Source organism: Amborella trichopoda, chromosome 3 (genome assembly GCF_054954075.1).
Source record: "Amborella trichopoda isolate Santa Cruz 75 chromosome 3, AtrichopodaSantaCruz75HAP2 v2.0, whole genome shotgun sequence".
NCBI lineage: Eukaryota > Viridiplantae > Streptophyta > Magnoliopsida > Amborellales > Amborellaceae > Amborella > Amborella trichopoda.
Window position 1 is genome coordinate 42,952,059 of NC_142338.1, and position 14,172 is coordinate 42,966,230.

Sequence of the window (14,172 nt, forward strand, 5' to 3'; positions counted from 1 at the left end):
CAAAAAATTCCACCTCCTTTCCTGGAGTACGGTCTCCACAAATTTGTAGGTGGTCTGTGGATTCGTGATCTTAAACCCCAAAATCCTGTCCTTCTCTGCAAGTGGTGGTGTAGGCTTGCCACCCAGCCAGACAACTTACGGCATCTTATCCTTTGATCCAAGTACTCTCTCCATCTTTTCTTAACCCAAATTAAATTTTTTCCCAAGAATGGGCGAAAATTGCGGTTTGGGCTTTACCTTTGGTTTGGCGATTCTTCCATTTCCATTCAATTTCCTACTCTCTTCCATCTTGCTAGAAATCCCCGAGCATCGGTCAAGGAACGCCTTCTGGTTTCGAGCCTTCCTAGATCTTGGAACCTCGACAACGTGGAACTCACAGAATTCATTCACCTCTCCGCTCTCCTTTCTTTTGTCCACCTCACACCTCTAGGTGAGGACAGAGCCATTTGGTCCTTGAACCCCTTTGAAACCTTCTCAGTATCCTCTCTTTTTTGTATTCTCAACCAACCCTAGTCTAGACCCTCATGAACCTCTTCTAGCAATCCCTCGGTCCCGAGGGCTTGGAACCCTTTCAATTCCTCTTAGAATCCAATTCTTTAACTGGCTCGCCTTGTGGGGAAGAGTTCTCACCATAGACCAATTACAAAGACCAGGTTTCCAAACCCCCAACAGGTGTGTGATGTGCCTCTCAGTATAGGAGACAATCGATCATTGCCTAATAGTTTCTAATCTCTGGAGTGGTACCCCCCGGTTGGGCATGGGCAACTCTTGAGCCAAACCCTAGTCTCTTCAAGCTTTCTACTTTCCTCCCCTAAACTAAAGCCGGTACCTTACTTTGAAAAGCTACGGTCGCGGCGACCCTTTGGACAGTTTGGAAGGAACGTAACAACAGGGTCTTCCAAGGCCTAATTGCGCCACCTCACAAGCTCAATGACACGATTCAGGGCACAGTAAACTTCTGGGCCACCAATCACCAGCACTTCAAAGCCCTGCCTATCCACGACTTTCACTCAACTGGGGGCATGTCCTTTCTTTTAAGCCAAGGAAAGTCTCTCGATCTACCATGTGGAGACCCCCTGACAAGGACACTATTAAATTCAATTTTGATGGGTCCTCCCTAGGCAACCCTAGCACCACAGGCATAAGTGGCATTTTCTGCAATCACGAAGGCATCTCTTTTCTCTCCCCTTACTCCATTGGGTCTACAAACTCCACGGAGGTCGAAGCCCGTGCCCTGCTTGAAGGTCTAAGACTGTTCGACCTTTCTTGGGGCTCCTCCCTCACTATCGAAGGGGATTCCAAAAATGTCATTCACTGGGCATCTAGCCTCTCTCAACCCCCTTGGAGATTATGGCACATCTTTGATGAAATTCATGATCTTTGCAGGCATACATAGGTCTCTTAGACTCATATCTGGAGGGAGGCCAACCAAACAGCTAATGAACTAGCTCGACAAGGAGCTTTTGTGCCATGATGGACTGTGTTGGCGCTTCTTTTTGTGGTTTCTGGCTTCAGTTTGTATTAAGATACCTTTTCGCTATGTTTTTGGTTTTGTGTGGTCCTGGGAATTCCAAGGGTGACTTTTTGTTGTTTCATTATGCCGGCCTACAGGCTTTGGATTTAGTTTCTTTTTCGTTTTTCTTCTGTCACCTTTCTCAATGGCTTACCCTTCGGGGAGTGCTTTGTATTTTCTCTTTCCCTTTAATAAAATGTTAATAGAAACAAAAAAAAAAAGATACTTTAAAAGGACTTTTAGTGACCAAAGATCATCGGTTTGGGCCTATATATTGATTTCATTTTGAAAAGGTTAGCACGCGCATTACAATATTTGATTTAGGATTTGGTATTTTTTTATATAATGTAGTATGATTTGATATTCTTTTATTTTTTTGTTTTTCTTTTATGATATTTTCACATGTTTGTAGTTAAAATATTTTATGAATATTTACCGGCTTGGACCTATATTGAATTCATTTTGAAAAGCTTAGTGCATTACACTATTTGAATTAAGGTTTGGTTATTTTTGTGTACAATGTGTCATGATTTGATATTCTCTTCTTTTTTTTTTTTTTCTTTTGCCAAATGCCAATTTGATTTTTTGTTTTTTTGGTAATGTGAATGTGATGAATGATGATGTCTGTGATTGTTTGTTTTTTTACTTTCAGGAGTTTTGGGGCCATAAAACTGCCCTAACAATTCCCTAGAGCCTAAACCCCTAACCTAAGAACTCCCTGAGGACCTAAACTCATTCGAGAGGGCCAGTCCCGCCCTAGGTGGGTGCCTCCGAGTTTTTGAACATTGACTTTATGATGATATACTTATTTACCTTTGACAAAGATACGAAGTCACCAACTGCATCAGCAACATGTTAGGGTCAGAGATGATGCAAGTCCCATACAATGCATCTAAAGAATAAATGAGTAGATCTCCAACCTCAATAAAAAATTTGACTCAATTATGAATCTATTAGTTAAGCATTAAATCTATGAATGCACAAAAATGGATTTTTTACACTAGAAATCACGAATGTCCTAAGGCTTGGCTCCCTTCTTAAGAACTGACAATCAAACTTATTTATTTTAAGAGAGAGAGAGAGAGAGAGAGAGATCAGTCCTAGTTACTTCTATAGTCCAAAAAGTATTCAAATTTCACATACGATCACAAAATTACCGTATATCAAGAATCTCGGATATAGTGCAGCTGTAAACCAAATTATCCCATTCTTAGTTTCCAAACCTTGAATTTGATTCCAAGTGGAAATTTTAAATGATGGAATAAGAAGGTTACTCCATCAATGCTGCATGTGCAAGTGTACCAAACAATGAAGTTCAGCCATGAAGTCCGGTATCTTTTCATAATTAACCATGTGCAATTGAGAACAGCTGTCCCCCAAAAGGAATAGATTTGAATCTCTAAAGGGAGACATCAACTTCATAACACACACACCCATCGGGTTAATTTGCAGATGTAGGAAAGATACAATAGTTCCCAAACATCAACTTCCTTCAACAAATGTAGTTCCCAGCACACTTCAAGTAAATCTCTTGATATGTTCCAGGTCTCGTCAGCAAGACCCACCAACCAGAACCAAGCAAACAGATACCCCAACTTGAAACTGTAGCTTGGCCACCCAACACACCTGGAAATGGCCAGATACAAGGACTTTTTATTTAAAAAATCACAAAAGGGCTGCAGGACTTGAAACATGTGTCTCATTTATTTGAATTGAGCAGCGCCTATTAACCAAGCAAACCACCGTATTGTGGCATGAATATAATTTACTATTATTCATATACAAATACATTATATAAATTTATACATATACATACATAGTTCTGCCATGGCCAGTTCCAAGCCCAAAGAAAGGAAGAAAGTTGTGCTAGGCCGGCAGCCAGCGTAAAACTTTTGCCACATCTATTTCATGAATCCTGAACCAATGTTATATGCTCATGTTACAGCATTCCATGTAAGCGATACGCTGCACCGACACCCAGGTGCAGTGAGAAATGAGTAATGGTTAACTAGGGCGTTCCCTGAAAATGATACGCGGCACAACAACACCCAGTTGCAGTAATAACTACGCAAGGGTCTCTGTGCCATTTTGGACGAGCGCAGATAAAGAATAGGATTTGTCTAGCCACATGAAATATGGGATCTTTAACATGTAATGAGTGGAATTTGTGGATACAATAAGACGAAGGAGAATTAAATAGCTTGCTTACAGGAAACTATGTGGAAAGGGGTAAAAACTAAGGAAATTGATAGATGGATATAAACTTTCGTACATAGAAAAGGATAACAATAGCAATAGTGTAGGCATAATAGTAGACGAAGATTTAAAGGATAAAATAGTACAGGTCAAAAGAGTAGATGACAGGCTCCTATTAATTAATCTTGTATTAGAGGAAGAGATAATTAATGTAATTAGCGTTTATGTGCCACAGGTAGAACTAGAGAGAATTAAAAGACAACTCTGCAAGGACATGGATGAACTAGTCTGAGGAATTCCAAATGGAGAGAGGACTTTTTTAGGAGGGACTTAAATGGTCATGTCGGAAAAAATGGTTAAGGATAGGAAAGGATACATGGAGGATACATTTTTAGGGAAAGAAATGTGACGCATGATGCTATCCTTGATTTTGCTATGGCGTACGACCTAACAATAGCAAACACGAACTTAAGAAGGCGAGATGAACATTTAACAATTTAACAGAAGTGGAACATAGAAAAGCCAGATAGACTTCTTTAAGGATATACTAAAGAAGGTGTATATCCTTAAAGCCAGGTAGGTGTTGGAAAGGAAATGAATCTCTAACGGATATACTAACATGATGAGAGAAATGTATGAGGGAGCGCTAATTGGAGTTGAAGATAACTAGCGGAGAGACAAGCTTCAATGACAGTACGCCTACATCAGGGGTAAGCATTGAGCCCTTATCTCTATGTTTTGGTTATGGACAAGTTAACTAAACATTACAGGATAACATAACATGGTGTTTGTTATTTGCAGATAATATAGCTTTCATTTATGAGACTAAACATGGTGTCAACGCAAAGTTAGAACTTAGGAGGGATGCACTCGAATCTAAACGTTTTAAAAATAGCAGGACTATGATAAAATATGTAGAACGTAAAACTATTAATAATAGGAGTAGAAAAGAGGAAATTAGTTAAGATCGATCGCCAAAAAGCACCTAAAAAATATTACTTTCAATATCTTGGGTAAAACCCATGAGAATTGAGAGATTTAGGAACATGTCACACATAATATTAAAGCTGAGTAGATGAAGTGGAGATCTGTTATCGGAGTCTTATGTGATCATCGCATACCAATAAAACTAATGACGAAGTTCCATAGGACAGATGTTTGACTAGCCATACTTTATAAGACAAAATGTTGGGCGGTCAAGAAACAAGATACTCATAAAATGAGTGCAGCTGAGATGAAGATGTTGAGATAGATGAGTGACAAGGCAAAAAAAGATTGGATTCAAAATGAATATATCAAAGGGAACTTAAAAGTGGCTCCAATAGGCGATTAGGGAAAGTAGACATAGGTGGTTTGGCCATGTGCAGCATCAACCTAGAACAACACCGGTGAGAATGAGTGATTTGTTTTAAGTGGAAGGCTTTAAAAGGGTAAGGAGAAGACCCAAAAAAACATGAATGGAAGTAGTGAGAAGAGATATAATGACCTATGACATGACTGAGGGTATATGGCCCTTGATAGAGCAAAACAACAAAACAGGATTCGTTGAGCCGACCCCAAATAATTGGGATAAGGCTCAAATGATGATGATGATAATTATATTAGGTTTTTTTCAATATGGAAATGCATCTGCCAAAGGTGAGAGAGTACACTATGCATAGCTAGGAATCCATTTCGTAAAAACGATACTCCATAAACCAAGTTATGTGGTTCACAAAAGATCATCATCATCATCATATGAACCTTGTCCCAACTATTTGGAGTCAGCTACACGAATCATATTCCACCATTCTGCTCTATCAAGGGCCATGCAAGAATGGGAATACATGCGTAGCCTTGGCACTAGGAGCTCTCAAGTCAATTGTACTTCCAATCTATAAACCAGTTCTCATGCACGTGCATTCAAAACCTTGAATGGTAGTGAGGCAGAGGCAAACCCAACTCAGAGGACCTAGGACACACAATATAATTGGAAAAACATAGCCAAAGAACACAAATGAGAAGATACTGAGGTTGTTATAGACAAGAAAACATCAAAAAATTACAAAAGATAGATGGCAATGATACTCTGCAAGAAATCAAAGCACTCTTCAATTAATAAAGAAACATGCATGCCAGCCAAAAGGTCTCATTGGTTTCAAATCCATGCACATGTTGCGTTACATACCCTCGTAACACACAGAGCTAGGTGCACCACAGTAACTAAAAGAACCAGGTACCAAAAATTCCTCCCTTCTCCCCCCCCCCCCCGGCCCCCAACAGGGGCAAAAACAAAAACTTTAGACAAACTCCAAAAAGAGGCACAATCGCCAAGATTGTTTTTAAATCAGGTAGCTCAACTCCGATTGAACTTGCAATGTCTAGCTGTGGGAGTTAATGACCTAATCACAACTCAAGAACCCAAACCCCAATTAGCTGTGGCCCTCATTAAATAACACAAACAACACAAATTAATGCTAATCTACCCCACACTGAAACAATACATCAAATACTGAAGACCATAGTATATTATTATCAGTCAAAAGAGGCAGCACACTAGAATATTTAGAGCACAATCAATAAACGCAAGGTTAAAAGATTAAGATTGAAGTCTGAAATCAAATGAAGATAAATGGAGATCTACAGGTAGAGTATAAATGAAGATAAATGGAGATCTACAGGTAGAGTATAAAAACAAGACCAAATAATATATGGCAGTTAGGAAAGAAAACAGAGAAAAGTCACATTAGACAAAGTTAAAGATAGCTTTATGTCACAGAAACCTAAGAATTTTCCAACTGTCACTAAAAACTTTTTTCAATTGTGAGCAATGCATAAGGCAAAAATACTGAAATAGTCTAAACATAGAAAGTCCTTTACGTATGGTTTCTCTCAGCCCTAAGTTGGAATTTTGAATCCAATTCTTACCAATTAAAGAACCGGACTCCTCAAAAAAATTGTCAACACTGTCAGTGAACATCAATTGTGAAAAGAATAAACTAGAATCTTCAGTAGACAATCAACAAAAGATACTTTCGAACGGTTTGGGTAAATAGACACTACAATTCCAAAAGTGGGCCACAAGAAACCACAAGAAATAATCTGAAGCACCTATTCCTGGAAAAAGAGACACTACAAACTACAGTAAAACAATGTGTCGCTAAAGTTCGCAAAAATAAATAAATAAAAGGGCTCAACACAACATGCCATAACAAAACAAGAGACCAATTGTTTCCATCTGATGATCAGTTGGAGTTTATGGATTGCATAGCAGAAACCTTTAGCAGTCATAATGCCCAATGGCAGCCTGCATGTACGTTATCCATCAACTTTAAGCATGATTGACAAATCCAACACAGAGAAATATGCATATGGTTTATCAGAAGATATAAAACAACCCAATGCTTCCAAAGGTGCGTTGTACCACGTAAATTTCTTCTTTCCAGGATCACGGAAGTGTAAAACAAAGAACTGACCGTGAGTTCAAAGATGAACCTGGCTGGTATAAGGGTGTGTGAGGGAGAAATGTCAGTCACACAAAAGCCTTCACAAATCAAAATTTCAGAACTCTGGAAGGGAACACCTAAATATTTAAGAAGCCTACCCACAGCAGAAAAAGGCTTGGTCCAATGAATGTTTCTAAACTTAAAGCATCAAGAACGTGATTATTACCAAACAAGCTTTGAATATACAAGACAAACGATAGGATCACGGTTTGATAGGTCAAAGATCAAACACTCCTAAGATTGGCCTGATAGATCAAAGTTCAACAATGGAACAATTCCTGGTCTCAAAAACACAGCTGAGAGATGTGGTGGGCCCATTATAAAATAAATAGAGAGAAAAAGAAAAACATGATGGGGACACTCCTCACAGGTCAAGTCCACATCTTCTCTTAATAGGGAACGGAAGTAAATAACTGATTGCTCATGCAGAGATTTACCTCAAGAATATCATCTGCAAATAACAGACAAGGCACCAATGCCAAAGTAAAATTAAAATTATACACTTACCATCACTTCTAGAAAAACCATGCCCTACCATAGAATACAACAAAGAGACTAATATTCCAGGGTCAGGTTATATGCCAATAAATAACAAGGTATTGTTAAAGTGTTACCTTAACAATCAAACAACATATAAATGATATCTAAAGCCTTTAATACATGTACATCAATTAAGTCAATGAGAATCATGCCAAACAATCAACCAACCATACAAAAAAGTACAGGGATTCTTCGGGTACCTTGATGTCACTTCCACGAAATAAAATAAACTCATAAATTTTGTCACCAGGAGGAATTTGTGGGCCATCTTTCTTCCGTCCTTCAGTTCCAAACGACCTCACTGCAAGAACAGATCATTATAACCAAGGCACCAAGCCATGCCCAAATCTCAGAAACGTAAACGACATCATAACTCAAATCTAACCAAATCACGTTATTGATTACATAAATAGTTAAATAAATGTTCTTTCTCAAAAAAAATAGTTAAATAAATGTTATGTAATTTTTAAAGTATATGAAAGTGCATTCTTTAAAGAGCTCACACCAGTGTGCACACAGCAATACATACAGACAATGCCAATAGATGATACTCAGAACCCATGTTTCAAAAATCAAATTATATGACTGGGGACTCACCCAAATCCAATCAGCTTGGGCAGGTCCTACTTTTTGTTTGTGTAAAACATGGTGCAATGAAAAAATCATTTTTGTCAAAGAACTTGGCCAGTCTAGTAAGTTGAGTCTTCTGATAGTTTGGTGAGTCCAGTGCATGGACTCGAATGAGTCCCAAGTCTCTAACAAATCTGCCCTTAATTATGATAAATAACGGTTTCAGTAAACAAGAAATAAGGCTTCTATTTCCAGTGAAATCTTATATTTTGAGTGGGTGGCCCTCTTTCTAATAATAATACTTCCGGAAGCCTGAATCAAGTATAAAGGCTATATAGACTTTGAGAATTCTAAATTAGGGTTCCATTCCAGGGAAACGTTTGGTACTCTCCAGATCTCATGCATCCTAAATCCCACGCATCTCCAAAGCTTTGAGGAAGGATTTGAGCAGTATTTCAGGCTTGTTTGTGTAACTGAAGAAAGAAATAAAGAAGCCATTTCGTCTCTAGCCAAAATATCATCAACCACAGAGCAGCGCATGACTAAGGACCCCAAAAGAAAGAGTGGAGAGGGAGGAGGCACAGCTGAGAAACTAAAGAAGACTTCCATCTCCATGCTTAGCTCAGACGTGGCTTGCTCTTTTTGGGCCATGAAGCAGTGTCAAACCAAAAACTAACAAGCATTAGCTCTCCCTGAAAATGAGGTGATCTAGCCACAGCTTCTAGTATGGCTTTTTTTTGGGCTTAGTTGGGAGGGCCCCCCCCCCCCCCCCCCCCCCCCCCCCCCCCGACCGCCTAGGCGCCGCCCGGCGTTTTTTGGAACACTAGTTAACCTGGATAAGAATGACAAAAATAAAATTATGCACAATTTTTGTGGACATATTTCTACTGCTGGCATAAATAGATTCAAGAAACATCTTGCCAGTAATAAAGGTGATGTTGCCCTGTGTAAGAAGGTCTCCGAGCTTGTAAAGAACGAAAATTCTAAGTACATTGAAGTTGAAAAATAAAATAACAAAATAAAAATGATATAGTAGAATTGAGGGCAGGGGTCCATGTTTTTTATGATGATGTTGACATTGACGAGGATGAAGACGGGGAAGACAAGGTAGGCATGGTTGTAACTGAGAGCTCCAAGAGTAAGAGGGCTTTTGGGTCTAAGAGACCTCGTATGAAATGGCGGGACTATTGATAGTTTATTTACATCTAACGCTAGACAGTAATTGAGAGAGGGAAGGGTAAGGGGAAGGGCAAATGACAAGTGAAAATAGATTTAAGAAGGAAGACAAAGACCGGGTGGTTCAATATATTGCTCAGTGGTTTTACCATGCGAGCATTTATTTTAGTACCGCTTACTTAAATAGCTTCCATACAATGTTGGAAGCAATTGGACAATTGGACCAAGGTTGAAAGGCCTAACTCTTTACGAACTTGGCGAGCCAATATTGAATAAAGAAGTTGAGCATACTAAGGAATATCTCAAGACCAATAAGGATGGGTGGGCTCAATTTGAGGTTTCTGTAATGACCGATCTATGGAGTGATAAGAGGAGTATCATAGATTTGTTTGGTAAATTGTCCCTTGGGTACAGTTTTTTTGCGATCCATTGATGCTTCTGATGATGTTCATGATGCTCGTTATATATTTTCTTTTATTGATACAGAAATTGAGGAGGTTGGGGAGGAGTATGTAATTCAAGTAATAGGAGATAATGATGCTCCTAATATAGTTGCAGGTCATGTGCTCCGCCAAAAAAGACCTCGCATATTTTGGACTCTTTGCACTGCACATTGCATAGATCTTATGCATGAGGCCATTGGTGATATGCCTACAATTAAAGGAGTTCTTTCTAAAGCTAAGGAGGTTACAATCTTAATATACAGTCTCACTATTACCCTCAACATGATGTGCAAGTTTACTAAGACGAGGGACGTAGTGAGGCCGAGGTCACTAGATTTGCCACTGCCTACCTTAGTCTACAAAGCATGTATAAAAGGAGGATCTCATTGAGGACTCGGTTTGCTTCAGAGGATTGGAGCAGGTGTAGGTGGTCTAGAGATGCGAAGGAAAAGAAAGCACAGGATATTATTCCTTCAAACTATTTTTGGCAAGGGATAAAGCAAGTGATACTAGTATTTCTAAACTTGGGGAAGCTCTTGAGCTTGGTTGATGCTGATAAGCCCTCTATGGCCTTTATATATGATGCACTTGAAGGAGCTAAGAAGGAGATTGCAAAGAATTTGGGCAATGATGAGCCCAAGTACGGTCTAATTTGGTCGATTATAGATGCCAAGTGTGATAGGCAGCTCCATCGACCATTACATGCAATGGGTTACAACTTGAACCCCAAGTTCTTTTATATTGTTGCTCATATTGAGGCAAAAGATACAATTATAGATGGTTTTAATTAATGCCTTGACAGATTAGTTCCCGATCCAAATATCCAAGATAAGATATCAACTGAAGAGCTCATTTTGTACAAGTTTAATGTCATTTGAGAAAGATATGGCAATAAGGCAGAGAAGCGAATCGAAACCAAGTAATAATAATATGTTTTGTATTTTTGTTTGAAAATTTTCTTTTAAGTTCCTAAAATTTTGTACAATAATGTTGAATACCTAAATTAACCAATGGTGGAGAAAACATGGGAGTAGCACTCCACACATCTGGAAAATGGCTATTCGGATCTTGAGTTTGTTTGACAACTAGCTCGTCTGGTTGTAAGCGCAATTAGAGTTCGTTCGAGATGGTATTTTACATTCTTTTCTTGTTTACAAGTTCATTTTTCCACTATAGATTCATAGAAAATAATAGATACAAACATATTAACATATGATATATACATTACTAATAGATGGGTCAATTAGTAATAGTAGTACACTAGTAGTCCAGTAATCATGTATTTTTTCTTATAGGTGCATACAAAAAGAAGAAATAGGCTTGAACAAAGGAAGTTCATTGACTTGGTGTTTGTTAGAGAGAATCGAAGGCTCAAGGAGAAATCTAACCAGCAAAAGAAGGATCCCAAAGCTTCTAAAGATAGGGAGAATGCTTCTGATTGGCTAGTTGAGGACCCTAATACTGAGGAGGAGAGTTGACCTAGGAAATAGTCAAGGAGGCTTCGGGTCCAACTTTTTTATCCTAGTAGAACCACTTGAGCAATGACTGCTACTGGCACTTCACACTCACAAAGGGAGAGGGTGATAGAGGAGGAGGAGGAGGCAAATTCCGAAGAAACTGATGAAGAAGAGCAATATGTTGAAGAGGGTGACGATTCTGATGATGAAAGCCTAGATTCCAATGCAGATGCAAGCGACAACGATGTTAATTTTGATTCTTATTCATGATGATTGGAGAAACGCAAATGTCATCTCCCTTCTTTTGTAGTATCTTTATTGCGCCATCTTGGTTTAGACTTTAGACATTTGAATGTTAGACTTTTCGCATTTTTTACTATTTTGTTGTTTGGTTTTATACTTCTTTAAGTCTATTGAAAACTTGGAGCGTTGGAGTTTATGTTATTATGGAATATGGAGAGTGGGAGACTATTACCAATACATAAGCCTATTTAGACTATTAACTTCTTTAAAAAATTTATATGATTAGAATTTTGAAACTTTGAACAAATTTATTTTTAACATGTGATATGTCATATGTTGGTATATAAAAAAGCATGCTACAATATTTTCAAATGCAATAAATTACAAAATTCACACAAATATGTACATGTATGTACATTTCGACTTTAGACAGCACATATATGTATTTATCTAAAGAATTTTGTACTACAATGCGCTTGAGGTTTTGGGCGCCGGCCTAGGCGCTGGGCGCTGGGCGCTGAGGGAATTTTGTACTACAATGAGCCTGAGGTTTTGGGCACCGGCCTAGACATTGGGCACTGAGCGCCACGCTGGCCACCTAGCATATTTTTTTGAAACCTTGATGTCAATAGAGGATGGATTTTAGAAAGGGGATATTTCAGCAAGAGAAAAAGATTTTAGAAACGGAACAGTTTATATAAGGTTCACATCTTAAAATGTAGAATTAAGGTGCACCTCTAAAATCCTTCGAAAAAGGTTGTTTTGATGTTGGAATTAAGGTGCACCTCTGTAGTTTACAAAGTGTACTCCCCTTAGGATGCACACCCTTGCAAATTGAATGTTAATCAATTCCTATTTGTCATCTATCAAGAAACAAGACAAAGAAAATGATAGATGCAATCTTTTATATAAGGGTATGGTTTCTATAAGGTTGCAACCTTAAACGATCCAATTAAGGTGCACCTTTAAATTTTATCATGACATGGAATTTTGGTGTAAAAATTCTTAAGATTATCTAAAATTTATTTTCATATCCAATTATAAAATTTTGAACTCCAAAAATGGTTAAAATCAAGTAGAGCTAGAAACCTATGAAAATCTTGAAAATGGACGGTCTAGATAATGTGTTGCAAGATGCATTATTTTTGGGAGTCAAAATCTTTTTTATTCTCATATTCATACATCTCAATGTTGAGATGATCAATTAGAAAGTTTTTCAACATTATAACAACCTTTTCCGATGGATTTTTGAGGTGCATCTGTAATTCTACATTTTAAGGTTGCAATTCTATATAAACTTTTTCATTTATATAAATATCTCAAAAAAGAACACACCAGAAATTACGGAAGATTAAAGAGCAGATTAAGCCATGGAAATCAACACTTTATACCAAAATTCAAAGAATCAAAGAAAAATACACGGGCTAGTAATCAGCATAGATCAAGCAAATAAGAGTAAAGTATAGATAGATAAGATTTCGGAGCATATTAAACCATGAGTATCAACATATTATACTTACCAGACGGGGAAAGGAGCAACAACAAATCAACTCCACAGAACACAAAACACAAAACACAAGAGTGTCTATCCATAAGAACACAGCCACAAGATTCAAAGGAAAGAAACGAAACAAAAATTCAAAACCTTCACATTATAATACCTCAAAAGAACCCTAGTGAAAAATGCCGAAAAAGCAAGGTCAATGAGCGCATCCTTCCACAAAAATCAGCATTTTATAGAGTTTTGAGAGATCAAAGTACCATTTTGGAGGCCAATGCTTGATTCTTCAGTATTGATGCTAAAAAGGACTCCTTCGTAGCGTATCTCGGATTTGGAGGTGAGGCTTATGAAGCTTCCAATGTATGAATCGGCAGAACCAGAGGCGCTTTTGGGTTCCGCCATGCCCTAGTTCTTGCCCTAAATTACAGAGGTTCTACGGAACGGGCTTTCTTCTTTGAATGGAGAGAACGAGCTTATGTTACGAAGCGATTCGAGGTTGCTTCAGGGAAGATAATTGCCACGTTGCGAGGGCGTATGATGCCAAAAGATATCCCCGCGAGCGTATACTGCTCATTTACTCCTTCGGATAAACCTAGAGGTATAAATATCTTTAAGGCCCTAAATTTTGGCCACAAGCCTCTTAAATGTAGCAATCAACCTCATGATAATTTTTAAATTTAATATGCTATGTGCCTGAAAATGAATAACAATATCGAGAATAAATAAAGAATATGAAAATATTGATGGGCAAAATCTAGATGCGGAAGAGCTAAAACTGTATTTTTTTTTTTGTTTGAAAATAATTATATGGTTACTCCACTTGGATAAAACATTCAAATAAAATAGTTTTACCTGAAAAAAATTAATATACACTATACTCCCACAGGAACATACTATAGGCGCTCCATCCAAAATTGTTGAGAGAGAGTGGAGCCAAAGCAGAGGTGAGAGCGTACTATAAGCGGAGTTCCGTTGAAAGAAAGCAAGTGCATTGTGTTAAGGACACGGTTTCTATGCGGCCAACCCGCATAACCCTTAATATGGAGAT

General features: G+C 38.1%; 1 protein-coding gene across 10 annotated transcripts in view; it reads right to left on the reverse strand.

Annotated features, from left to right (window-relative positions):
• The window catches only part of LOC18422680 (protein decapping 5), a 32,565-nt gene extending 18,991 nt beyond the window's left edge, over positions 1-13,574 (reverse strand). For all 10 annotated transcript variants that reach the window (XM_088860617.1, XM_020667965.2, XM_020667959.2 and 7 more), the window contains exons 1-2: positions 13,385-13,574; positions 7,935-8,035 (exon numbers count right to left, since the gene is read on the reverse strand). In XM_088860617.1, coding sequence (XP_088716743.1) covers positions 7,935-8,035; positions 13,385-13,526 — 243 coding nt within the window. In that variant the 5' untranslated portion in view covers positions 13,527-13,574. The remainder of the gene's footprint in view (positions 1-7,934; positions 8,036-13,384) is intronic.
• Positions 13,575-14,172: the final 598 nt, after the last annotated feature.